Genomic DNA, 24,411 nt, shown 5'->3' on the forward strand with positions numbered 1-24,411 from the left:
ACAGGCTCAATAGTTGTGGCGCACGGGCTTAGTTGCTCCGTGGCTGTGGGATCTTCCTGGACCAGAGCTCCTGGACCAGTGTCCCCTGCATTGGCAGGCGGATTCTTAACTACTGCGCCACCAGGGAAGTCCCTGAATAATCCCCTAGATGTTTTTAATGTGTGGAATCACTAGTTTACATGAGAGTAAAGGAGAAAATTCTTAAATTTATGTTGGATTACGTTTTTAACTTTTAAGAATAAATCAAATAAAAGTCAATAAATGTATAAAAGCCTGTATAAATTAAGATACCGTATCGGTTCCTTAAACCACCACTCAGAGAGAATTGCTTCAAGGATTTCGGGAGGCAATGGCTCATTTTCTGTTAGATTTAATCTGATTGCTTCTTCTTCTTCTGTAAGCTGTACTTCCTGAGGCTACAAACAAAAATCAGAAAACAAAACAAAAATTTTAAACTGTATATTAATAAATAATACTATGTTACATAGTTGATTAGGATAAGAACTGTTTTTCTCAGGTCAGTTTTTTCAAAAATATTTATGTATTTATTTATTTTGGCTGTGCTGGGTCTTAGTTGCAGTACACGGGATCTTCGTTGCAGCATGAGGACTCTTAGTTGCAGCACGCATGCAGGATCTAGTTCCCTGACCAGGGATCGCACCTGGGCCCCCTGCACTGGGAGCACGGTGTCTTAACCACTGGACCACCAGGGAAGTCCCTCAGGTCATTTTTTATACTGTTGCTCATAAACATTTAAAAATCTGAGCTCTTTTCTTTAAACCAATATTTAATATGGTTTTAAATATTAAATGATAATTACTATTGCTAAGAGGAGTTACTAGCAATTAGCATGACTGATTTTCATACATGGTCTCAGGATACCTGTCTCATTATTTTTACTAAAACCTTGTTCAGTCTATATCACACACCTATAAAGCTTAACTGATTTTTGTCGTCTATCTTATAATTATTCAACCTGGATCCTGATTAAAGGATGGGCCAGGCAGGCAGGCAGTCATCTGGAGTATAATCTGTACCTGCATCCATTTATAGGAAATCATTTGAGAAGAAAAGGGTCCAGCTATATCAGAAATGGTTAAAAAGTGAGTTAGAATTAAGAACTTTCTCTTTACACCTCCAGATAGAAAACACCTAAGAGATATATACAAATTTTCTTATGAGGCATCATTAGAAATTAATATTTTGAGATCTCCACTGGCGCTGGGACAGATTTTTTATGACATTAAATAGAAAACGGAGAACACAATAATGGAAAACCTTACAGTCTAGGTCAGACATATCAAATAGCATAGTCCCAAATAAATGCTATATAACACTCTTGTCAGGAAAAGCTTTTCTGTTTTTTATTGGAGTCATGTAAAACTCAGTATTTTATATTCTAGATGAGCAGTAAGATCTGTATTTAACATATGGGGAGGATGATTCCTAAATGATTTTTATGGGCTATTTTTTTCTTCTTAGAAACTTTATAGAGTTTGTTTCTTTTTTTTTAACATCTTTATTGGAGTATAATTGCTTTACAATGGTATGTTAGTTTCTGCTGTATAACAAAGTGAATCAGCTTATATTCTTCTCCCCCAAAGTAACACCAGTAAGCACAGTTATCTGCAAGGAGAGTATTAATATTCCTACCAGCTTCTTTGTATTTTCTTCCTCAATTGTAACATTGGCCTGAATTGCAAGCTCTTCAAGTTCTTGTTTTGCAAATTGTTCATCCTCAGAATTGTCCTCAAACTTAGGTCCAACTTTCTTCTCAGTTTTAAGCATTAATTTTTCTTGAAGAAATTCTTCAAACTGGATATGAAAAATGCCCAATTCTTCTGCCAACTGTCTTCCACATACAGTTTTGCCAGAGCCATGGGGGCCCAAAAGGCATATTCTTAATGGAGGAGCCTGCCACAGGGGGTGGGTCAGGGGGTTGTAGGACAGAAGGAGAGTGAAGAAAAGGAAGCTTTGAGAATTTAGAAAACGTAAGGCTTATTACTAACTGCCCTCCCTAAGACTGAATTATCACTTCACAAACTCAAGGATGTTTCAGCATTAGGATACCAATTAACATGATTCATTGCATCAACCATGGTCCTCAGGGATCATCAACAACCATAGAGAATCTTGATATCAAGTGCCGAAAGGCATTTAATAAAATTAAATTAATTTTGTTCCTTTAAAAAAGTTTTAATTAAGGAAGAATGGAAAGGCACTTTCTTAGCATGATAAAAACAACAACAACAACAACAAAACCTCTCTACCAGACAAAAAGTCCTTTGATACTGGAACACTAGGTGTCCCTTCATTAACTCCTGTAATCTCTGTATTGGAGATAGGGAAGCCCCAAAACCAGAGAACCCACAGAGATCCAGATGTATGGATTGTCCATTGATGCTCAAATTGTCGAGAACAACGGTGAGAGTTGGGATGGAGGAGCAGGGAAATCTTTTGTGAATGTGGGGAAATGACCATGATATTGGTAGGTGACGGCAAGGAGGAGTGGGAGATGGTGATATATCTGGATGGAATAAGCCTCCAAGGGGCTGGCAGTAACGGACTTCGAGTAGCAGAGGGAAGCAAGGAGCACAGTCTCATCACCTTCTGTCCTTGTGAAGGAAAGGTTCAGAGAAGAGTTTAAAGGTGCAAGTATACCACAGAAATACAGGGGAAAGACGAGTCAGGTATCTTGAGGAATAGGGAAATTTAAAAAAAAGAAAGAAACTTAAGAGATTTAAGAAGATAGCAAGTCCACAAAAGAATATCTGAAAACAGAAATATCAGAGAAAAGAAAGAGATCTTAGAGATTAAAAATGTGACTGCTGAAGTAAAAAGTTCAGTAGTACTGTGAAATTCTAAGATTCCCTAGCATGAAAAACACATGACTTCAGATTAAACATGTACCATGTGTCCAGTGCAATGAATAAAAAAGATTCTGGACAATTTTAAGAACACAAGATAATGAAAAGAAGCTCTTAAAAGCTTTCAAATATTTAAAAAATGAAGCTGACTTACAAAGAAATTAAAATCAGCCTAGTGACACTGGATGCTACCTCACAATAAAGCAATACCTTTAATATTCTAAAAAGGAATGATTTTCAACCTAAACTCTATGTCCATACTAATTGTTAAACATATGAGAACCAAATGATGACATTTTCAGATATGAAGAAAGTTAGTTGAAAATGTGTTTCAGCAAAACAAGGGTTTGAAAAACCCACAAAAGCAAGAGGAAGACATGATGTAAATATCTGTTGACTTTGCCACCCAGCATTTATTCACTCTTCTTCTGTTAACCACATCTGGATTCCCCCCAGGAGACCACCCTTCATCCCTCTCAGTTTATGTGCTTCCAGTGGAACTGATTCCATTGTTAAAGAATTGGGCATGACATTAAAAGATGCTCAACATCACTAATCATCAAGGAAATGCAAATCAAGACCACAGTGAGATATCACCTCACACTTGTCAGAATGGCTATTGCCAAAAAGACAGGAAACAAGTGTTGGCAAGGATGTGCACTGTTGGTGGGAATGTAAATTGGTGTAGCCACTATGGAAAACAGCATGGAGGTTCCTCAAAAAACTAAAAATAGAACTTTCTTGTGATTCAGCAAATCCACTTCTGGGTATTTATACGAAGGAAATGAAAACACTAATTAGAAAATATATATGTACCACTATGCATTTCTTTGCAGCGTTTATTTGCAATAAACAAGATATGGAAGCAACCTAAGTGTCCATCGATAGATGAATGGTTAAAAAAGATGTGGTACACACATGCACACATAATGGAATATTACTCAGCCATAAAAAAGAATGAAATCCTGCCATTTGTGACAACACTGCTGGACATAGATGGTATTATGCTAAGTGAAATAAGTCAGGCAGAGACAGACAAATGCTGTATGATTTCACTTATATGTGGAATCTAAAAATCAAAACAAACAAACATAACAAAACAGAAACAGACTCATAGACATACAGAACAAACTGGTGGTTGCCAGAGGGGAAGGTGGGTAGGGAGATGGGCAAAACAGGTGAAGGGGATTAAAAGGTACAAACTTTCAGCTATAAAATAAATATGTCCAGGTTGGCTGTACAGCATAGGGAATATAGTAAACAATATTGTAATAACTTTATATGGTAACAGATGGTTACTAGACTTAACTTGATGATCATTTCACAATATACGTAAATGTAAAACCACTATGTTGTACACCTGAAACTGATATAATATTGTATGTCAATAAAAAAAGAACTGGTCATGTGATAAGATTTAAGTCAGTTGATGAATCACTTGAGAAAAATAATGAAAAAGAGAATGGTGAATAGTGAAAATAGAGTGGTATGAAATTATGTAGGTGCAGTCTCACACCATACTTTTGAATCACATTTTAAATCCCTCAGTGATGAAACTGCTGAAGTGACACCTCACTCATCCACAGGCTAAACCTCTGGCAGACAGAGCTGTGTGGAATTCAGAGTGGATAAGTAGCTAGGAAGTGAAGGGATGTAGATACATGACAATTTGCAGAAAAAGTGTGGACTCACCATTAAGATTTCAGGCTTTTGTCCACAGGGTTACGAGTAAAACAAGTCAATAGATCGCAAGTAGTGAAACAGACTAAGAGGAAAACAACACACCAAAAGAAGACAAAAGGCCACATTCCTAAGTGACTCCCATCACCAGCAGGGCCAGGGCACAACCATCGGCATATTTCAGTCATCCCTATGGGACGATTTAGGTCCATGAAAATGGCCCAAATTATCCAGAAGAGTTTAAATTGTGTTTTATAAGTTCTGTTTAACAAGGCATTAACGTTACTGAAAGTTATGACAGTATATTGTGATTTATATATTTTGATCTTGTAGTCCCATTCTAAGGAATTATACTAATAAAATAATTAAGAGAAACGAAGGATCATATGCCCAAAGATTTCCTAAGTACTATTTCATATCCACAATGGCAAACTCACACTATAAAAATTACTGTGAAAAAATGTCTAACAAGAAATTAGATGTTAAAATGGTATGTCAAAATGATTAGGCAATAAAATAAATCCAATACATTTACACACAGTAAATTCAGCTGTGACTTTCTACTTCAGGTAAAAAGATACCATGTGTTGGTCTGACACAGGCATTACTGAAGAAATCCAAATAGATAATTAGATTATGTTATATTCCAAAAAGTTGTTCTTGGAACCTAGATATTTCCATACCATTATATTAGATTGGGGACTTCACTACTGAGTAAAATGGTGGAGGTTGGTAATAAGTCCCTAAAAAAGTACGCAGGAGCGATTGTCAGGATGCGAATATCGTTTTCACCTTTAATGGTTCATCATGAGCCACATACTCTTCAGGTTGCTCCAAAAACTTTTCTTTAGCCTCAGGACTTGAAAAGTAATAGATCTTTTCTCGATATTTAGCTGCTTCTTCTGTGCTGCCTGGTTGTAGGATGAAGTTTTCTTTGAGAGCCACTGGACAAAAGTGCTTTGTATCTCCCAAATGCCTTCTCTTCTCTTTAATTCTATCTTCATTCTAGAAATATTATTCAAAGTTTGGAGAACACTATTAATGTATTATTCATGTAATACTAAAGAGGGAATTATAAAAAATGCAACTTGAATAGTATTTAATCCATAACAATATCCATTTAAAACAATCCACAAAAGACCAGTTCTTATACTATTTAAATTAATCAAAAAATCAGGTTCTCATATCCCTCTGAGTTCACATCCCAAGCGTCTTTATTTTATAAAGAAAATGAAGCAGCACTGAGAATGAAGGCATCCCCAGCCCTCTACAGACAAATGTGTAATAAAAACGCCTATTATGTGCTGGTGCAGGGTCACTGTGAGGTCAGTTTCTAAAATAAAATTATTTCCAAGAATTAAAAGCTGAGTCAGGGCCGCAACTTCTTACCCATTGAAAATGAAATGGGAGATGCCTCAGGATTTGCTTTGTTTCCTACTCAGTGGCTATATATCAAATAATTTGGAACTATTTTATTTTGTTCAATTGGAAATGTGTAATATATTTTATTTGTGATAGATGAAGAAACTGTGTGTAAAGTCCCTTAAGGACTCTTGCAATTTATTTAAAGCAAAGTACATTTAAAAAATAATTTTCTGTGTTGTACAATACATGCTTGCTGTAAAAACATTCAAAACTCATCACAATGCATAGAGTGAACATTTCCTCTCACCTTCTTCCTTACAATACTATATTGACACTCAGTAGTTTTATGTGTACCCTTCCAGACCTCTTTTTCTAAGTTTATCCTACACATCTATAAACAAAACTAGACACAAATTTAGGCACAAATACATTATTTTTAAAAGTACCAATGAAATAATACTTTACATGATTATTCTACAACACACCTCTTCCCCCTCCCCCCAAGCAAGATATAATAAACAACTTCCTGTAAAGGAGCAAAAATAAGACTAATCTCTACTTTTCTTGTGTCATTCTTGTTCAATTTTTGTGTCAGGGTTATGCAAGGTTCAAAATGAGCTGGAAAGTACTGATGTTTTTCTATGATGTGGAAGATTTAAATAACATAGGGCTTACCTAATCAACAAGAACTGTCCTATAACGCCCTACAATTTTTTTGTTTGTTCAGCTTTTATCTTTCACCCTAAGCAAATTTTAATAATTCGTATTTTGAAAATGCTTTTCATTTTGACTTAAACATTTATTAAAGTTGTAATTTAAAACAACCGTCTTTTAAAATCTGATTATATACCCCTTTCTATCTCAAATGTTATCTACTGCTCCTTCTTTTTACCTCATTCTACTTGCCAGAAGTTTGTCTATTTTATTGCTCTTGTCAGTGAACCAACTCTTCATTGTTTTTGAAGTTAGGCCTACTGGTTTTATTTTCCTATTTCATTAACTTTTGCCTTTAATCTCCTTTCTACTTTCTTTTGGTTTATTTTGTTATGCTTTTTCCTAGGTTCTTGAGCTGGATGCTTAATTTCTCCAGTCTTTCTTGTTTTTCAATAAATGCACCTAAAGTAAGGTTTCCAGACTTAGCAAATGAAAATGAAGGCTCCCCAGTTATATTTGAATTTCAGTTTAAAAAAATGTGAGGTAGATGAGTGGTGGGTGACAAGGTTGGGGGGTCTTTTTGGAGCAAGGGAATCTGGGAAGATGGTGATCTACAGACTCTGTCTTCCCTTCTCTGCCACCTCCTCAGTGGTAAATAGCTGCTGGGGCAGGTGGCTGGTAACCATGGACATGAGGGGAGACAACTGTACAACACTCTTTACCGCTATGAGGGGGACGAGTACCTGGAGACAAACAACAGAGGGACAAGAGCATTAAGACGCCAAGTCTTCGGAGGAATTTTGCCTGTAGAAATCTGTGGATTTCCTGGGAGAATGTTAGCATCAACAACTACCACCCAGGAGTGTCTGTGGTCTCTGTGGCCTGCAAGAGACCAAGAAGGAGCTGTATGGGCGGGAGGAGTCCTCCCTGACCCTGCTTCTGGGTAAGTATGAGGAATCCAGGTAGCTGAGCTTGTCTCAGGCCTCAGCAACAAAATAGGTGACCTATCTGCTGCTATGCTCCTGACCGATGGGGAGAAAAGTCACTTTGCCTTTCATAATTTTTGAGAATGTTGTCACCTAAAGCACTCCAGCAACAGTCCTGAACTCCACTGAGCCAAAAAAAAGAAAAAAAAAAAGAAACAAAGAAACAAAACAACCATCCTTCTCAGGAAGCCTGGCACACACTGCGAGATTAGTCAGATCAAACAGACCACAAAACTCTGCAACACAGGCAGGGAAGAAACCCAATCTCAGAGTAGAAAAATGATGGAGACATTTACAGAGATTCATGTAAACACTAGAAAGAGTTCATGAGCACCAATAAAATATGTAAATGAGCTGAGGAAGAGAGTGAGCACTTGTGGTGGAATCTGGCCCCCAAAGATCCCCAGAACCTGTGACTATGTTATCGTATGTGCGTGATTAAGTTAAGGATATTGAGATGGGAGGATCATGCAGGTGGGTCCAATGTAATCACAGGGTCTTTATAAGAAGGATGCAAGAAGGTCAAAGGCAGAAGGAGATGAGATGATGGACAGTAGAGGTTGAAGTGATGAGTTTTGAAGATAGGGAAGAGGCCATGAATCAAAGAATGCAGATGACCTCCAGAAACTGGGAAAGATAGGGAAAGGCTTCTCCTCTAGAGGAAGGAACATAGCCAACACTGATTTTAGCCCTCTAAGATTCATTTCAAAATACTGTGAGAACTGTACAATAATTTGGTTATTTTAAGCCACCAACTTTGTAGCAATTTGGTACAGCAGGAATAGGAAACTAATACTCCACTCTAGAGACCCCAATGGATGTCTTAAATTAGAAGGCTGAGTCTACACATGTTTGAACAAACTCTACAAATGTAAGAACAAAAAAGTAAGAGATGGAAAATTTGAGGGAAAAGATAAAATATTTGGAGGATAGATCCAAGAGACCTAACTGGTATTAGGTATTGTGGAAGGAAAAAATGGAAGAGATGGAGGAGAGGCAAGAATTAATCTGCCACAAGTAGAGAAAGAAATAACCTCAGATTTAAACACACGCCAAGTGCAGGCAGAACTGATAAGGAAAAACAAACACCTGGACACACCTTGATGCAATTTCTGACCTCTGAAGCAACATTAGAACTGTTGTTTCTTTTTCTATTTGTGTGGCAAAAGCGAAATATCTTTGCTGTTGATCTTTCTTATTGTAAAAACACTGCATCTTGAATGTTAAAAAATCAGACAATATAGATAAGTATTTATCTATATTATTACTTGTGAGTCCATCACTCAGAGATAACCACCATTAACACATTCAACAGCTTGACTGAGGTATAACTGACATTAAAACACTTACATACTTAGTTTATAATTTGATAAGTTTTGACATACGTTTGATCCATGAAACCATCACCACAGTCAAGATAATAAACAGATTTGTCAACTGCATAGTTTGCTCCTGCCTCTTTGTAATCCGTCCCTCCTGCCCCTATTTGCCTCCTATCTGCTCCATCCCCAGACAACAACCACTCTCTTTTCTATCACTATAATTAGTCTGCATTTTCTAGAATTTTATGTAGGTGGAATCACACAGTATGTATTCTTTTTTGGTCTGGCTTTTTCTCTTAGCATAATTGTTTTGAGATGCATCCAGGTTGGTGTCTGTATCAGTAGTTCTTTTATTTGTTTTTATTTTTCTGTGTGTGCTATTCCAGGTCTAATTATTCCCTGTTCCTATGACTAGACTCTTTTTAGTATACTACCCAATGCCCTGTGAATTATGAGGTTTTTCCAGTCTAGTTGGTGGGAACAGGCATTATTTCTGGCTCTGTGTGAGATCCAAGTACTGGTCCCACTAATCTTTGGTACTTCCCAGGGCCCTGAGTAGTTTCCTTACATGCGAAGCTGATCAGTGCTCTGTTGAATACTTGAAGGGGCTGCTCTGCAGGTGTCCAGAGCTCTCCCTGTGTACAGTTCTCTCATCTCTGGTCCCTTCCCTTCTAGCTGCTTTGGTCTCCAGGGGTTCTCTGCTTTATCTCCTCCAATCCTCCAATCAACGAGTCTCCCTGGCTCTGTCTGGGTCCCTCCTCCCTGTACCACAGCCTGGACAAGGTACACAGCCTTACAGACAGGAAGATGGGGAAATCGTAGGATGCACTTCATTTATTTCCCACCTCTCTGGGATCACTGTGCTTCACTGTCTCATGTCAATGTCTTGAAAACCGTTTCATGTATTTATCCTATTTTTCAGTTGTTTCAGGCAGGAGGGTAAATCCAATCCCTTTTACTCCGTCTTTCCTGGAATGACTGTTAACATTTGAGTACATATCTTCCCAGAATTTTTATCATGAGTTAGTGTACATTTTTTTGCTTTTGTCTGTATAGCACCTTTCTTTCCCTTTTCAAGTAACATGACCCTTCTCCCTCTTCTCATGGAGAACCACTTCTTCCACATTCCAAGGTTCTCAAATGGACCAGACAATCAGAGTGACTCCTTACCTTATAGCCACTGAGTGCATGTGACTGAGGTTGGCTCAATCATATACAAAGTCCTCTAGTTACTATGATTAATAGGGACAACTGACTGAGCTGGGAGAAGTGAAATTCTTTCTTGTGATTTTTCCAGGTGGATGTAAAGATAGAGTGTTGTCTTTCTTCCTAGATCAAAATTTCTAAGGATGTTCTCCCAGAATTCCTGGCAGCCATGTCTGCCTTATTTGGAAAAAGCATCTTCGCAGATGTAATTAAGGATCTCAAGATGACATATCACTGTTCATAACCCAGGTGGTCCCTAAATCCAGTGACAAGTGTCCTTATAAGAGAAGACACGGAAGAGAGGCCAAGTGCAGACTGAGGCAGAGGCTGAAGCCAACACAGAGGCAGCCACAAGTCAAGGATTATCTGGAGCCACCAGAAGCTGGAACAGGCAAGGAAGGGTTCTCCCGGGAGCCTTCGGAGGGAGCATGGTCCTACCTACCAACACCTTGATTTCAGAGTTCTGGTCTCAAGAACCGTGAGAGGATAAATTTCTGTTGTTTTAAGTCTTCGAGTTTGTGGTGCTTTTTTTTGGCCTTGCCACGCAGCATGTGGGATCTTAGTTCCCCAACCAGGAATAATCGAACCCATGCCCTCTGTAGGGGAAGCATGGGGTCTTAACCACTGGACCGCCAGGGAAGTCTCTGTGCTTTGTTATGGAAGCCTTTGGAAACTAATCCTGCAGGTAAAACTGATCTGTGTTACAGTAAATTAGGAAGAATGGAAGTGAGGAAAAGACACTATATTATCAATGAAGACCATACTTAAAAAATTTAAGTCTTGAATATTACAGACAGCTTGAGAACTGTCTGCAGATACAAGAAAGACACTGTGTTCTTGCAGACCAGAGGAGGGCACAGAAGAAGAACGGCAGAAGAAGGATGACTGAGAGGAGAGAATCTGAATATTAGTGGGACAAAACCCACATCCTTTAGCCACCCTGACTGAAGGTCTCAGCATTTCCTTAGGATAAAGTACCGAAAGCTGTTAGCAGAATCATGTTGTGTAACATTTGTTGCTTGACACATACATATTTGGGTTTAAGTTAAGCAACAGTAAGTTAATTACAACTGAGTATTTATCTACCCATTTTATTGATAAAGACCGGAATTAAAAGAATCACCTCCTATTTTATTATTGATAGATGCCCGAACTGGGAGGCTATCAGTTGAGAACAGTGACCAAAATTGTGGTGCCAAGGGAGAAGATTGGGGCCTAAAATGAGCTGTTCCCATTTGAGCAAACCACTCATTGTTATCATGCCCGTAGCCCCTCAAAGATGCCACTGCTGTGCTTTGTATAAAACACCCACGTCTGTTAAATCTTTCTTGTTATTAATTTTTATTGGAGTATAGTTGCTTTACAATGTTGTGTTAGCCTCCACTGCACAACAAAATGAATCAGCCGTACACATACAGATATCCCCTCCCTTCTAGGTTACCACAGTGCATTAGGTAGAGTTCCCTGTGCTATACAGTATGTTCCCATCAGTTGTCTATTTTATACATAGTATCAGGAACGTATGTGTGTCAATCCCAGCCTCCCAATTCCTCCCACCCCACCCCTTTCCCCCTTGGTATCCATACATTTGCTCTGTAAGTCTGTGTCTCCATTTGTGCTTTGCAAATAAGATCATCTGTACCACTTTTCTAGATTTCACATATATGCATTATTATACGATATTTGCTTTTCTCTTTCTGACTTAACTTCACTCTGTATGACAGACTCTAGGTCCATCCACGTCTCTACAAACGACCCAATTCCATTCTTTTTTATGGCTGAGTAATATTCCGTTGTATATATGTACCACATCTTCTTTATCCATTCCCCTGTCAATGGACATCCACTTTTGTTAAGTTTATAAAATATTTCTGTCTCTAATACCTATAGACGTTTCCAGGGGAAAAAATTTAAAGAATTCTTTTTTCATGGGCGTAATATACTGTCTAAGTAGCCCTGGCATTTCAGAGGTCAAATGAAGCTGGGTGGAGGCAAAATGTGTTGAAAATGTTTATAAAATTGAAGACCCCTGCTTGTTTTCTTGGAGTCTAAAAGTGCCCGTTACCACTCTGGATATGTGCGCTTTCAGTGATGTGACCATGGTGAGGGGCAGGCACCAAGACTCCTACCTCTTCCTCCTCCTCTTCTAGCTCCTCATCGCCTTCGGCCTCAGCCTGATAGTCTTCTGTTTCTTCATCATAATCGTCCATAGTTAACTCCCAGCCAGCATAGTGGAAAGGTTCTGTAGAAAAAAGAAGAAATAGTTGGGAAGATATTTTTAGGATAAAAGCCTATTAGCATATTACAGTAGCCAAAGATTAGGAAAATTAATTATAGGGACTGGTCTCTTAGCTTAAATGTGTATGCAGACAGGCCTTCACAAATTCTTTAAGTGACAACTGGCCAGTTTGGCCAGTGCTGTTTGTGCCTCATGGCTGTTCTGATTGGTGGGTGCCTGCACTATGACAGTTGTTAAATATTTTAAATATCATCCCTGGTTATACTGACTGTTTTGCTTCACAAACCACAGGCTTTAAACTTTCACAGTACTTTTAATAATATTACCTGCTCATGACAATAAATGTTATGATTACAGACGGCCCTTACTTTCCATGGTCTCAATGACTTTTTGAAGTAGTTCCTCTGGAGTTTTGTCAGCAATCTCCAAGTTTAAAACTTGAGTAAAAGAGTCACTGATTGCTGTTTCCATCTGCCTCCAGGCGGAGTAGAAAGATCTGACACTCTCTTTAATTGGCTCCATTTCAGGAACATCAGGATAAGCGTCTTCTGGAAACTCAGGTAGTACAACTTTTGAGTAAAAGTTAAAGGAAAGAAAAAAGAGCCTTCAGGCATTATATCTTTAGTCATATTGCCAAAATAACTTATACTTTATAATACTTTAAAAACATTTGGGGCTTCCCTGGTGGCGCAGAGGTTAAGAACCCGCCTGCCAACGCAGGGGACATGGGTTCGAGCCCTGGTCCGGGAAGATCCCACATGCTGTGGAGCAACTAAGCCTGTGCACCACAACTACTGAGCCTGTGCTCTAGAGGCCACGAGCCACAACTACTGAGCCCTCATGCCACAACTACTGAAACCCGCGTGCCTACAGCCCGTGCTCTGCAATGAGAGAAGCCAACACAGTGAGAAGCCTGCTCACCACAACAAAGAGTAGCCCCTGCTCACCGCAACTAGAGAAAGCCCATGCGCAGCAATGAAGACCCAACGCAGCCAAAAATAAAAATAAATTAAATTAAATAAATAAATTTATTTTAAAAATTTGAAAGAAATAAACTTAGTGTTCTAAGCAATAATATACATTTATAAATTCATATTTCAATTATACTTTGTTCCTTGTATTGGCTGTAGATGAATTATTACTTATAAATAAAATCCAAATTATTTGGATAATTAATATCAATTTCATATGGCAACTTTAACTGTTAATAAAATGTATAACATAAAATTTGATGAAAAACTGTTATAAGTTGGCTAGATACACTTTTAATATAATAAGTTAGGTAAATAAATATAACACACATCAACTGGCATACGACTGACATAGAAAGAAACAAGTAGGAAGTTGGTACTATGCCTAAAATTGTAAGAGAATATGAAAAGCACTTTTATGCACTAACTACTTTTATTTGATAATCTAACCTGTTTCAGATAATTCTTTAGTTTCTAGTCCCTCTTTGGATCCTTTTGGAATTTCTGTTCCAACTGTAGTATCCTCGGTAGGCTCAGACACTTAAAAAAAAACAATCTAATAGTGTATGAATTTTAAAACATTATTCCTTTATGAAGTTCTTGGCACAAAGAAAATTTCAAAACATAGTTTAAATTGTGTATACTATATCTAATTGATAATATGGTTCTTGTTAGGTAAAGTATTGAAACTGAGTCCCCCTAAAACCGAGTTCCCCTGCCTAGTTTATGGTTAACCTCCCTATTCAAAACTTTATTCCTTTTCTTGTCCCCTCTGACCTCAATCCTGTGCTAACTGAACACTAACCAACCAGAGTCAGATAACATCATTAATGTACAAACTCAGGTTGTTTCTCCAGGACAAGACCCCTGATCATGCACCCCCACAGCAGAGACTCATAAACAGTAGGCATCCTGGCCCCTGAAACTACAATTAAGAAATGTCACAAGATGACGATTAACTACAGCTTCTTTGTTCTTCCCCTTTAAAAGCCCCCAACTCAAAGACCAAGTTGGAGTAGATCTGAGATTCATCTCCCACTCCCTTGCTTGGCGCCCTGCAATAAGCCCTTACTTTGCTGCAAACACCCGCTGCCAGAGTTTGGCTTTCTGTGCCGCGGGCACACGAGCACACTGCTTGGTTTCAGCAAGGCATAAAAATACATAATAGTATAAGGCAGAAAATGAAGAATATTCTTAAATACACAAAAGGATGTTGACCAGAATAACAATTGGTACATACAATTTTGACTGATGACTGTTGTTAAATATCATTCAAACTCCTGTTCACACGGCATCAAACTAGCAGTGCCTGATAGTTCTTTTAATTTCTTGAGATACCCGTAAAGATATACCAAAGGATCATAAAGTGGCAATAAAGGGCGATGATATGCCAAAGTCTCAGCTGTGGGTGTTGGTGTGGTAAAACTGAGGAGTATCTCAACTAATACCACTGTTGGAGATGTAGATCAACAACTGCTTTCCTGGATGATATAAGACATGATCCACATACAGATCTAGCATAGCTAGTTTCAGGGAAGGAAGGACTAATAATCTTTCTTCTCTCCTAGTCTCCATAGTCTCTCCTAGTTCTGAGACACAAGTTTTGTGTAGACCACACACACACACACACACACACACACATTTTTAAAATATATATGTAGCCATTCTGTAATACTGTGGAAGCTGTTATAGCCATTCTGTAATACTGTGGAAGCTGCCTTTTAAGTTAGCTAAAGTAATAGTTGGGTCCTCTTTCTACAGAATCTGTAACGTTTAATACTCAGGAGAACAGGGAGTAGAAGGGGACAAGACTAGGGCTGGCCTGGTGGCAGCATATTTAATTGCAAGGTGTTCAATTACCTAAAGAAAAGCATAACCCTGACAAAGAGAAGAAGAACACCAAGAATATACAGAAAATTCTAAACTGTCTTAGCTTCTCTGGCTTAATCAGAGAATGCAATAGTTGGGGATGAAGAAGATCCAGCTTCAGTCTAGAAAAGCCATAGAAGATGATACTAAATATCATAAGTTGAATCAGGTTGATGCACATTGAGCTGACCTTCAGGTCTATATCTGAGAGTGCCTGGCAGGAAGTTTAAGTGAAAGGAGTATATGCGTGTTGTGCGTTTGTTGGGAGGAGGGGGGTGGTTCTTATAAATACTCTACCTACCCTTCCTGTTGGTTACCCTACTCTACCTGCTCCATTCAGGGAGAAGTCAACAACAGCAACAAAACAAAACAGCAACAACAAGGCCTATGAAAATATGCTATAATGAAGGAAAGAGAGTATTGATTCACAGATTCAGATGAAGAGCTTGCTTCTGAAGAAGATTTCTCATATAAAGCAAAATAAACTAAATTTTAGAAGATATGTACTTCGTACACTCAAAAAGCACAGGAGGACAACAGAGTCTGTGAAATAGGAGCCATGAGGCAAAAGGAGAGATCAACCTAAGATAAAGGCAGAAATAAGAACACAATGCAAGAAAATCTAAAATGCAATAGCAGAATTGAAATACGCATCAGGAGCGAGGCAATAAGGAGCAGAAAATAAGTCAGTGATGTGGAGGATAACAACTCTCCAAAAAATACAGAGAAAAAGGACAATGAGGTGAAAACTATCAAGAAGAAGATTAATGTGGTTGAAAAGCAATAACTATCTAACTAAAAAAATAATAAAACGTGACCCTGAGAAAGGAATCTGAAACAATAACAGAAGAAAAACATTTTGAGCCAAAGACTGTGGTATGGAGACAGGAGGACAGAAGATGTTTGATGACATCTTTACTATCAAACCAACCCTGGGGACTTCTCTGGTGGCGCAGTGTTTAAGAATCCACCTGCCAATGCAGGGGACAAGGGTTGGAGCCCTGGTCCGGGAAGATCCCACATGCCATGGAGCAACTAAGCCCGTGCGCCACAACTACTGAGCCTGTGCTCTAGGGCCCGCAAGCTACAGCTACTGAGCCCACGTGCCACAACTACTGAAGCCCGTGTGCCTAGAGCCTGTGCTCCGCAACAAGAGAAGCCACAGCAATGAGAAGCCCACGCACTGCAAACAAGAGTAGCCCCTGCTCGCTGCAACTAGAGAAAGCCCGTGTGCAGCAACAAAGACCCAACGCAGCCAAAAAAACAAAAACAAAAAAACAAAAAATACCCTGGACTCAGGGATGAGACATGTCCTTTATTTAATACAGTGTTTGGCATTTCTGTTACTTGTAGACAAATGCAGTCGCAATGGATACAGACGGAATAGTCTTCCTCTTAAGCAAGGTCAGCAGCTATGCTTCTTAATTTAAAAAGTCAACCCTACCACTTAGTTACTTGATAGTGGAAGCACATGATCAATCCTTAATCAACAACACTGAACATCCGTGCTCCAGAATTTAAACTCTGAATTGTTTGCTACTTAAATCTGGTCAGGTTTCTGGATAATGGGGTGGCAGGAAGCGACTTGCAAAATGTTCAGTGGTTGCTCACTCCAGGCTGCCCAGCCTGGTCCTGACGACTCAACATGGTGAGGTCAGGCTTTATTTGAGAGAAATGCATTTGACTGGAGAAAACTTGATCAGACCATGGCATTGGTTTTTAGATGGCCATTAAGGAACCACTGGTCTTAGGGACACACTATCCGTGCAGTTGTCATTATGAGCGCTGCTCTTTACATACCCTAGGTGTCTGCTGTCCCCTGCTCCTTTTCCTTGAATTACACTCCTTGTGATGGATTCAATTGTGCCCTCCCCCAAAGATATGTTCACATCCTGACCCCTGGTACCTGTGAATGTGACATGAATTGGATACAGGGTCTTTGCAGAAGTAATTAGTTAAGGATCTTGAGATGAAATCATCCCAGATTTAGGGTGGGCCCTAAATCCAATGACTGGTGTCCTTGTAAGAGGAGAAGACACACAGAAACAGACACACACACACACACACACACACAGAGAGAGAGAGAGAGAGAGAGAGAGAGAGAGAAAAGGCCATGTGAAGATGAAGGCAGAGACTGGAGTGATAGAGCTACAAACCAAGGAACACCAAGGACTGCTGGAGTAACCAGAAGCTAGGAAGAAGCAAGGAAGGATTCTTTCCTGGACATTTCAGAGGGAGCATGGCTCTGCCAACACCTTGATTTTAGACTTCTAGCCTCCAGAACTGTGAGAGAGTAAATTTCTGTTGTTTTAAGCCACCAAGTTTATGGTAGCTTGTTAAAGCTATCCTAGGAAACTGATATATTTCCCAATAGTCTACTTGAAAACAAGCATTGGAGAGCAATGTGGAATTTAGTGAAGATTTAGCAAGGGAGAGATGGAGAGACTTTATACCACACACCCTGTGACAGACACTGGTGGTAATTCACCCAGCCTCTGTGTTCCTCTTCTTCCTTCCTGGCAGACCTGTGCTTTTGTTCCAGTGTTTACCCTTGCCCACATGGCTGAGGGAGTGGGACCCTCTCTCCAGCTCCAGGAATTTATCCTGATTGGTTTAAGCCCCAAATGCTGGTTCCTTTCCTTCTGATATTCGGGGAGGGAATGTAACTATTGATTTTGAGAGTGCTAAAATTCAGTTTCACTTAATTTGAATTAGGAATCCTGAGCTCTGGTCTTTTCAGAACATAAGGCAGACGAGGAAAACATCTCTAAGTTCTAGTCTGGTAATGATGATGTTAAAGCATGAACTATGAGGCCGACTCTCTGCTGGGTGCTTTAAAGAAATGTTCTTATCCATATAAAAACTCTGCTAGGTAAATCTTCCTAGCCCTGTTTTACAAATGAAGAACTTGAGGTGCAGGATAACTCTATAACTTGTCATATAGCAGCCAATGTGAAATTTTTTAAATATTAGTAAGATCAGATTGACCACTTGCACTTAGAGAAAACTCCCATCTCCATAAGCCTCTGGCCTCTGCTTTGCTCTCCAATTTCACCTCCCACCTCCCTCTTGCTCACCATGCTCCAACCACATTCAATTTCTTCCTTGACCATGTGAAGCTGTGCCCACCTCAGAGACTTGGCAGTGGAGGGGTCTTTGCCCAGATCCTTTCAGCGCTTTTGTCTTGCCTCAAATATCATCTCAGATGACACTCTTCCTTGACCATAACGTTTAGTGTTGCCTCTTCCAAACCACCCCCGGGGTCTCTACCTTGCTCATTCATTGAACAAACACTTACTGAGTTCCTACTATATCCCAGGTACTGGTTTAGTGTCTTCATAGATTTTTCTTCATGGCACTTAACACAATCAGAAATTATCCTAGTTATTTACTTGTTTATTCTTGTTCTTCACCCCATAGAATGATGGCTCCTTGAGGGTAGGGCTCTTGACTGTCTTGGTCACTGCTGAGTCTGTACTACCTAGTGTCCGTTGCTTTGCATGGCACTTAGAAGGACTTCAATAAATACTTGTTGAAGGAATGGATGAATTTCCCGATGTTTATTACTAGCTGACTCTATTACATGTCCATGAAGTGCTTGGAATGAAGCACTGTGATTTGAGCCAATGGTTACTCTAAGCTCATGTTCTTGCATGTAATTGGCCTATACCTAACCAGTACATAAAGAAAGCAAATTGGGAATGAGAAAAGTGATTAAGCAGCCTCGGAATGCATAGGTTATTGCCCTTTAAAGTGTCGATTCTAAGCAATACATGTGTCATTCCATTCTAAGGCTAGAGTGACGACAGGATTGAAATGAGACTTCAGTAATCTTATTTGACAGAGATAATGATTATCTTGTGGCCCAAGACAGAAGCCAAACTTCAAAGGAAAAGATGTGTTCCCAAGCAGGAGATATAAAAAGCCTGCTTTGGGTATGTGTTAGTTTCCTGTAGCTGCCAAAACAAATTATCACAAACTTTGTGGCTTAAAACAACAGAAATGTATTCGCTCACAGTTCTGGAGGCCAGAAGTCAGAAATCAAGGTGTTGGCAAGGCTCTGCTACCTCCGGAGATTCTGGAGGAGAATCCTTTTTGCCTCTTTGACCTTCTCCTGGGTACTGTCATCTCTTGGCTGGAGTCTGCATCACCCAATGTCTGCTTCCATCTTCAAATTGCCTTCTCCTCTGTGTGAGAGTCTAATCTCCCTCTGGCTCTCTCTTATAAGGACATTTATGATGGCATTTACAGCCCACCTGGATAATTCCACATAATCTCCCCATACCAAGATTCTTAGGAACTTCCCTGGTGGTCCAGTGGTTAAGAATCCACCTTCCAATACAGGGGACGTGGGTTCGATCTCTGGTTGGGGAACTAAGATCCCACATGCTGCAGGGCAACTAAGCCCATGCGCTGCAACTACTGAGCCTGTGCGCTCTAGAGCCCATGTGCCACAAATAGCGAGAAGCCCGTGTGCCACAACAAAGAGCCTGTGCACCGCAACAAAGATCCCACGTGTCACAACTAAGACCCTATGCAGCCAAACAAACAAACAAATAAATAAATACTAAAAGAAAAAAAAGAAAGATCCCTTAGGGCTTTCAAAGCCTCATTAAAACAAAACAAAGCAAAAAATTCTTAATTTAGGGACTTCCCTGGTGGTCCAGTGGTTAAGACTCTGCACTCCCAATGCAGGGGGCCCAGGTTCGATCCCTGGTCAGGGAACTAGATCCCACGTGCCACAGTTAAAAGCCTGGATGCCGCAACTAAAGGATCCCACATGCTGCAACTAAAAAGCCTGCATGTTACAATGAAGATCCCACGTGCTGCAACTAAGACCCTGCACAGCTAAATAAATAAATAAATATTTTAAAAGAAGATTCTTAATTTAGTTACATCTGCAAAGACCTTTTTTCCAAATAAGGTAACATCTACGGGTTCCAGGAATTAGGATATGGACACACCTTTGGCAGCCACCATCAGCCTACCACAGGGAACTCTGGATAAAGTAAAAAAAAATCCAAAAGTAATGGATTTATGTTAGACAGGGTAGTATTTTTTCCTTTCTCTTTTTTATTTTGGTAAAATACACATAACATAAAATTTACCATCTTAACCATCTTTAAGTGTACAGTTCAGTGGTTAAATACATTCACGTGGTGTGCAACCAGCACCACCATTCACCCTCATAACTGTTTTCATCTTGTAACACCAAAAACTCTATACTCATTAAACAATAAGTCCCCATTCTCTCCTCCTCCCAGCCCCTGGCAACCACCATTATACTGTCTGTCTTTATGATTTTGACTACTTTTAAGTATCTCATATAAGTAGAATTATATGGTATTTGTCTTTTGATGGCTAGACAGGGCAGTTTTAAGTGAAAAACAAATTGCCTACTTAAGCAATTTACAGGAGAAGACTTTGTGAAAAAGGACCCTTGGATGGAAGAAGTAATCACTAGTTAAACCAGATGCAAGCCCTTCTGTGAAACAGAATATGGTTTAACAGGGACAAAATAGACCCACGATTTCACAGACGCTAATTGCTTCTGGAGAAGCCCAGTCATGTCTACAGAGCTGGCTAGAACTGGCCCTGAATGGAGTAGGCTACTGGCTTTAGAACATCCAATTTAGGTTGCCTGGGGGAAATAATGAGATAAAAGGCAATGACATTAAATTGTCCCCTAGATCTGTTACATTATTAAATACCAACTGTGAAACATTGGGGATATTGGAAATCTGGAAACATTTAATGGACATTTGTGTCATATTTAATGGATGTCAGTTTCTTTTATTTCTTTTGATATTTTATGGCCTGTTTCCTTGTAAAAGGTAGGTGGGTGGGAAGATTGTTGTCAGACTAATTGGTTAAGCACTCAAGAAAATAATGAAGTTTCTGGGTGAGAGTTGAAGTCAATAAAGGTGTGAGATTCTTAAAAAGGAAATTGGGTATTTCATCCTGTTAGCTCTTCTGTCTGGCACAAGGTTCTGATTTTATACTTACTGTCCCATAAACCTAATGCCAATCCCTGTAGTAAAAGCGATCTATGTTAAATTTGAGCTTTCTCATTGTAAAAATTCCCCTTAGTCCTGGTTCTTTTACCAGCTAACAACAGGTTTTCATCCCTTAATTGCTCCAGGGCTGGCATCTAGCTGCAGGTATCTGAAAACCTTTAGTTTGTAAGAGCAATTTCTAATTCAATATTAATTGTGCTCGGAAGCATTTTATGAGCCCCGCTTCCACCACAGTGAGGTACCCTATCTTGCTGCTTAAGCCCACTCTCCAGCCCTGAGAGTGACTTTCGCTGGAAATCTGTAAGATTCCTTCTTGCCCTGCCCCAACCCACCAAACTGGACCTCTGAGGAGGGCTGGCTTCATGGGTGTACGAGCTGTGCAGTTGCTCTAGATCTCTCGCCCAGAATGGTCTCATACTTAGTTTAATGCACTTTGGTTGTCATTTTGAAATTTTTAATAATTTTATCTTTGAATTGAGTTTTGTAAGCAAAATCCAAAGGGACTCCAATGGGACAACAGGGCAGGTGTGTGAGCAGAGATATGCACGATCTGCGTCTGCCATTCTTTGCCATCTCATTCTCATGAGTGTTCCTGATGCTCTATCATGAGCATAGAATTCTAGGGGACCCACGATATGTGGGAGTAAGTGTGACTTAGTGGCTTGGGGTGGGGCGGATGCTGACAGCCCTTGAGAGACCGTGGTCTCCCTTTGAACTAGAACTTGCTCCAGATGCAGAATGAAGGTGATGGCATTCAAAGAGACATGAATGACCATGGAACCTCATCACATCTCTTCTTGCTCATGTTACTTTCCTGTATTAGCTAAATTGAAATGATGTGGGGCTCATAAAATGCTTCCGAGCACGGTCAGTATTGAATTAGAAACTAATCTCACAAGCTAAAGGTTTTCAGATACCTGCAGCTAGATCATTTCGGCTAGACTGAAAATGATGACACAGAAAGAAAGGAAAAGATAGGGCAACCCAGAGCTCCTTTTCCTTTCAGTCTTCCCTTTCCTTAATCATTGGGAAGCTAAAAGTAGAGGGCATTGCTAGAATATATGCATATTAGGAAATGAAATAAGAAGCTGAGTTAGTTTTGTGTACGAAACTGACTTAGTATTCTGGTAAGAATAAAATACATATGCATGTACAAGCTGCAAAATAAAAATCGTGTAGTTTCAATGATTCTGCATATGAGTTAAGTGCTCTTAACGTTTGCATTTAAAAGTGGCATTGGGCAACATAAAGACGAACGGTAAAATTCATGCTAATAACTTAAAATTTTAATTTTTCTTTACTTAGAATGACATTAAATAGCAAACAAAAAGTACTATGACAAGTTAAAAGAGAGACCATGGAAGAAAAGAAAGAGCTTTATATTTTCGTACTTTTAATGGCTCTTTTCCCCTACTTTTTGAACACTGTGCCCCACAAATTATATAGCAGGCCCTGCTTCTGAGTGTCAACCCCCCGGGCAAAGCAGACTCAGCTTTCCTACCACACTTCCAGCCATGTGATTTGGACTAACCGGCTGCACTCTGGGGGCACATCTCTCCATTCCCAGCCTGCTTCCATTTTATACCATATAAACACATATATACACACATGCACACACATACATGCCAATGGACAAGAGTGGAGTTAAGGATACGATCCTTAATAAAGTCTAACCTGATTCATGTTCTGTTTCAGGGACCTCGAAAGCTTCAGCCTCCTCAGGTAAGGATGCCCTGGTCTCCTTGGCTACCTCAGGGGCCTCAGACCCTTCGTGAAGTTCAGACTCCTCACCTTCAATCTCCTCGTCAGCCTCAGCTTCAGTTTCTTCTGCTTCTATAAAAAATGAGAAGAAATAAATTATTTAGATTAAGTCAGAAAATATTTAATTGGGAATGACCCCTGGAGCATGAGGCTTAATGAGAAAGATAGATACAGTCTCTACATATTGTATCTATTAAAATGCAGCAGTAAAGGATGATAGTAATATGCTCAGAGTGCTATGGGAGCACCGGCCTAAGGATTCATTCAAAATGGGGAAATGCATATAGCATTCCCAAATATTATAACAGTAAAAGACAGGAAACAAGCCAAATGTCCATTTAAAAGGGAATGGCTATACCTGCACTGTCTGATATGTAGTCACGAGCCACATGTATCTATTGAGCACCTGAAATGTGGCAAGTCCAAACTGAGATGTGCTGTAAGTACAAAATACACAATGGACTTCAGAGACTTTGTATGAAAAGTTGAATGTAAAAATATATCAATAATTTTTACATTGATTACATGTTAAAATAATAATTTGGATATAGTGTATTAAATAAAATATACAGTTGGCTCTCTGAATCTTCAGGTTCTGTATCTGTGGATTCGACCAGCCACGAATTGAAAATATTTGAAAACAATTTTTAGAAAGTTCCAAAAAGCAAAACTTGAATTTGCTGCATGCTGGCAACCATTTACATAGCATTTCCATTTTATTAGTTATTATAAGTTATCTAGAGATGATTTAAAGTATACGGGATGATGCGTTTAGGTTACATGCACATACTATGCCATTTTATATATGGGAATTGAGCATTCATGGACTTTGGTATCCGTGGAGGTCCTGGGACCAATTCCTCATGGATACCGAGGGATGACTGTAATTAATTTCACTTGTTTCTTTTTTCTTTTCATGTGACTACTAGAAAATTTGAAATTATGTATGTGGCTTGCATTTTATTTTTACTGGGCAGCACTAGCCTAGACTATATATTTTCTTACAGCTAGTTACAAATTATAATAGAGTATGTTGATCAGTATGCTAAAATTTAAAAAACGTAAGTCCAAGTTTTACATAGTTGCTGATGACAACAGCTATAAGAAATAAATGCATAGAAGTCTTTGAGGAAGAAGATGGGGTAAATGGTGGTGTTAGAAAACCCATCTCTTCAATTCCCTTTAATATATTTTTTAAATTGACTGAAACAAGGTATTTTCTATGTAAAGATATGAAAAACTAAATGAGCTTGTTTTCTGGACTCTTGTGGGAATTATTCCCTCCCCTGCCCCCTGCCCAGTGTGTACCTTCCAAGAATCACATTCTAGTGGTATGAGATACCTCTGGCACCTGGATTTTTAATCTAAATTGGGGTGATTAAGCACAAAGAAAAAAGCATCCTGAAGTGTCCTTATATCTTGAAGTCTGACCAGGATTGCCAAGCATGTGGCTTCCAACTATGTGAGTTGGAAT

The 24,411-nt window shown here is 39.3% G+C and overlaps 1 protein-coding gene and 1 non-coding gene across 2 annotated transcripts in view; one reads left to right on the forward strand and one right to left on the reverse strand.

The window, feature by feature from the left end:
- AK9 (adenylate kinase 9) overlaps positions 1-24,411 on the reverse strand; it is a 114,027-nt gene that overhangs the window by 34,563 nt on the left and 55,053 nt on the right. Inside the window, exons 19-25 of the mRNA XM_089921932.1 lie at positions 22,851-23,003; positions 13,741-13,830; positions 12,688-12,888; positions 12,210-12,322; positions 5,340-5,552; positions 1,654-1,914; positions 292-416 (exon numbers count right to left, since the gene is read on the reverse strand). Coding sequence (XP_089778058.1) covers positions 292-416; positions 1,654-1,914; positions 5,340-5,552; positions 12,210-12,322; positions 12,688-12,888; positions 13,741-13,830; positions 22,851-23,003 — 1,156 coding nt within the window. The remainder of the gene's footprint in view (positions 1-291; positions 417-1,653; positions 1,915-5,339; positions 5,553-12,209; positions 12,323-12,687; positions 12,889-13,740; positions 13,831-22,850; positions 23,004-24,411) is intronic.
- TRNAG-CCC (transfer RNA glycine (anticodon CCC)) lies at positions 19,812-19,884 on the forward strand. Its single transcript has one exon. It is a non-coding gene; the product is annotated as a tRNA-Gly (tRNA).

This window comes from Delphinapterus leucas, chromosome 12 (genome assembly GCF_059928025.1).
Source record: "Delphinapterus leucas isolate spDelLeu-1000000601 "Yukka" chromosome 12, BTC_Dleu_Yukka2, whole genome shotgun sequence".
Taxonomy (NCBI): Eukaryota; Metazoa; Chordata; class Mammalia; order Artiodactyla; family Monodontidae; genus Delphinapterus; species Delphinapterus leucas.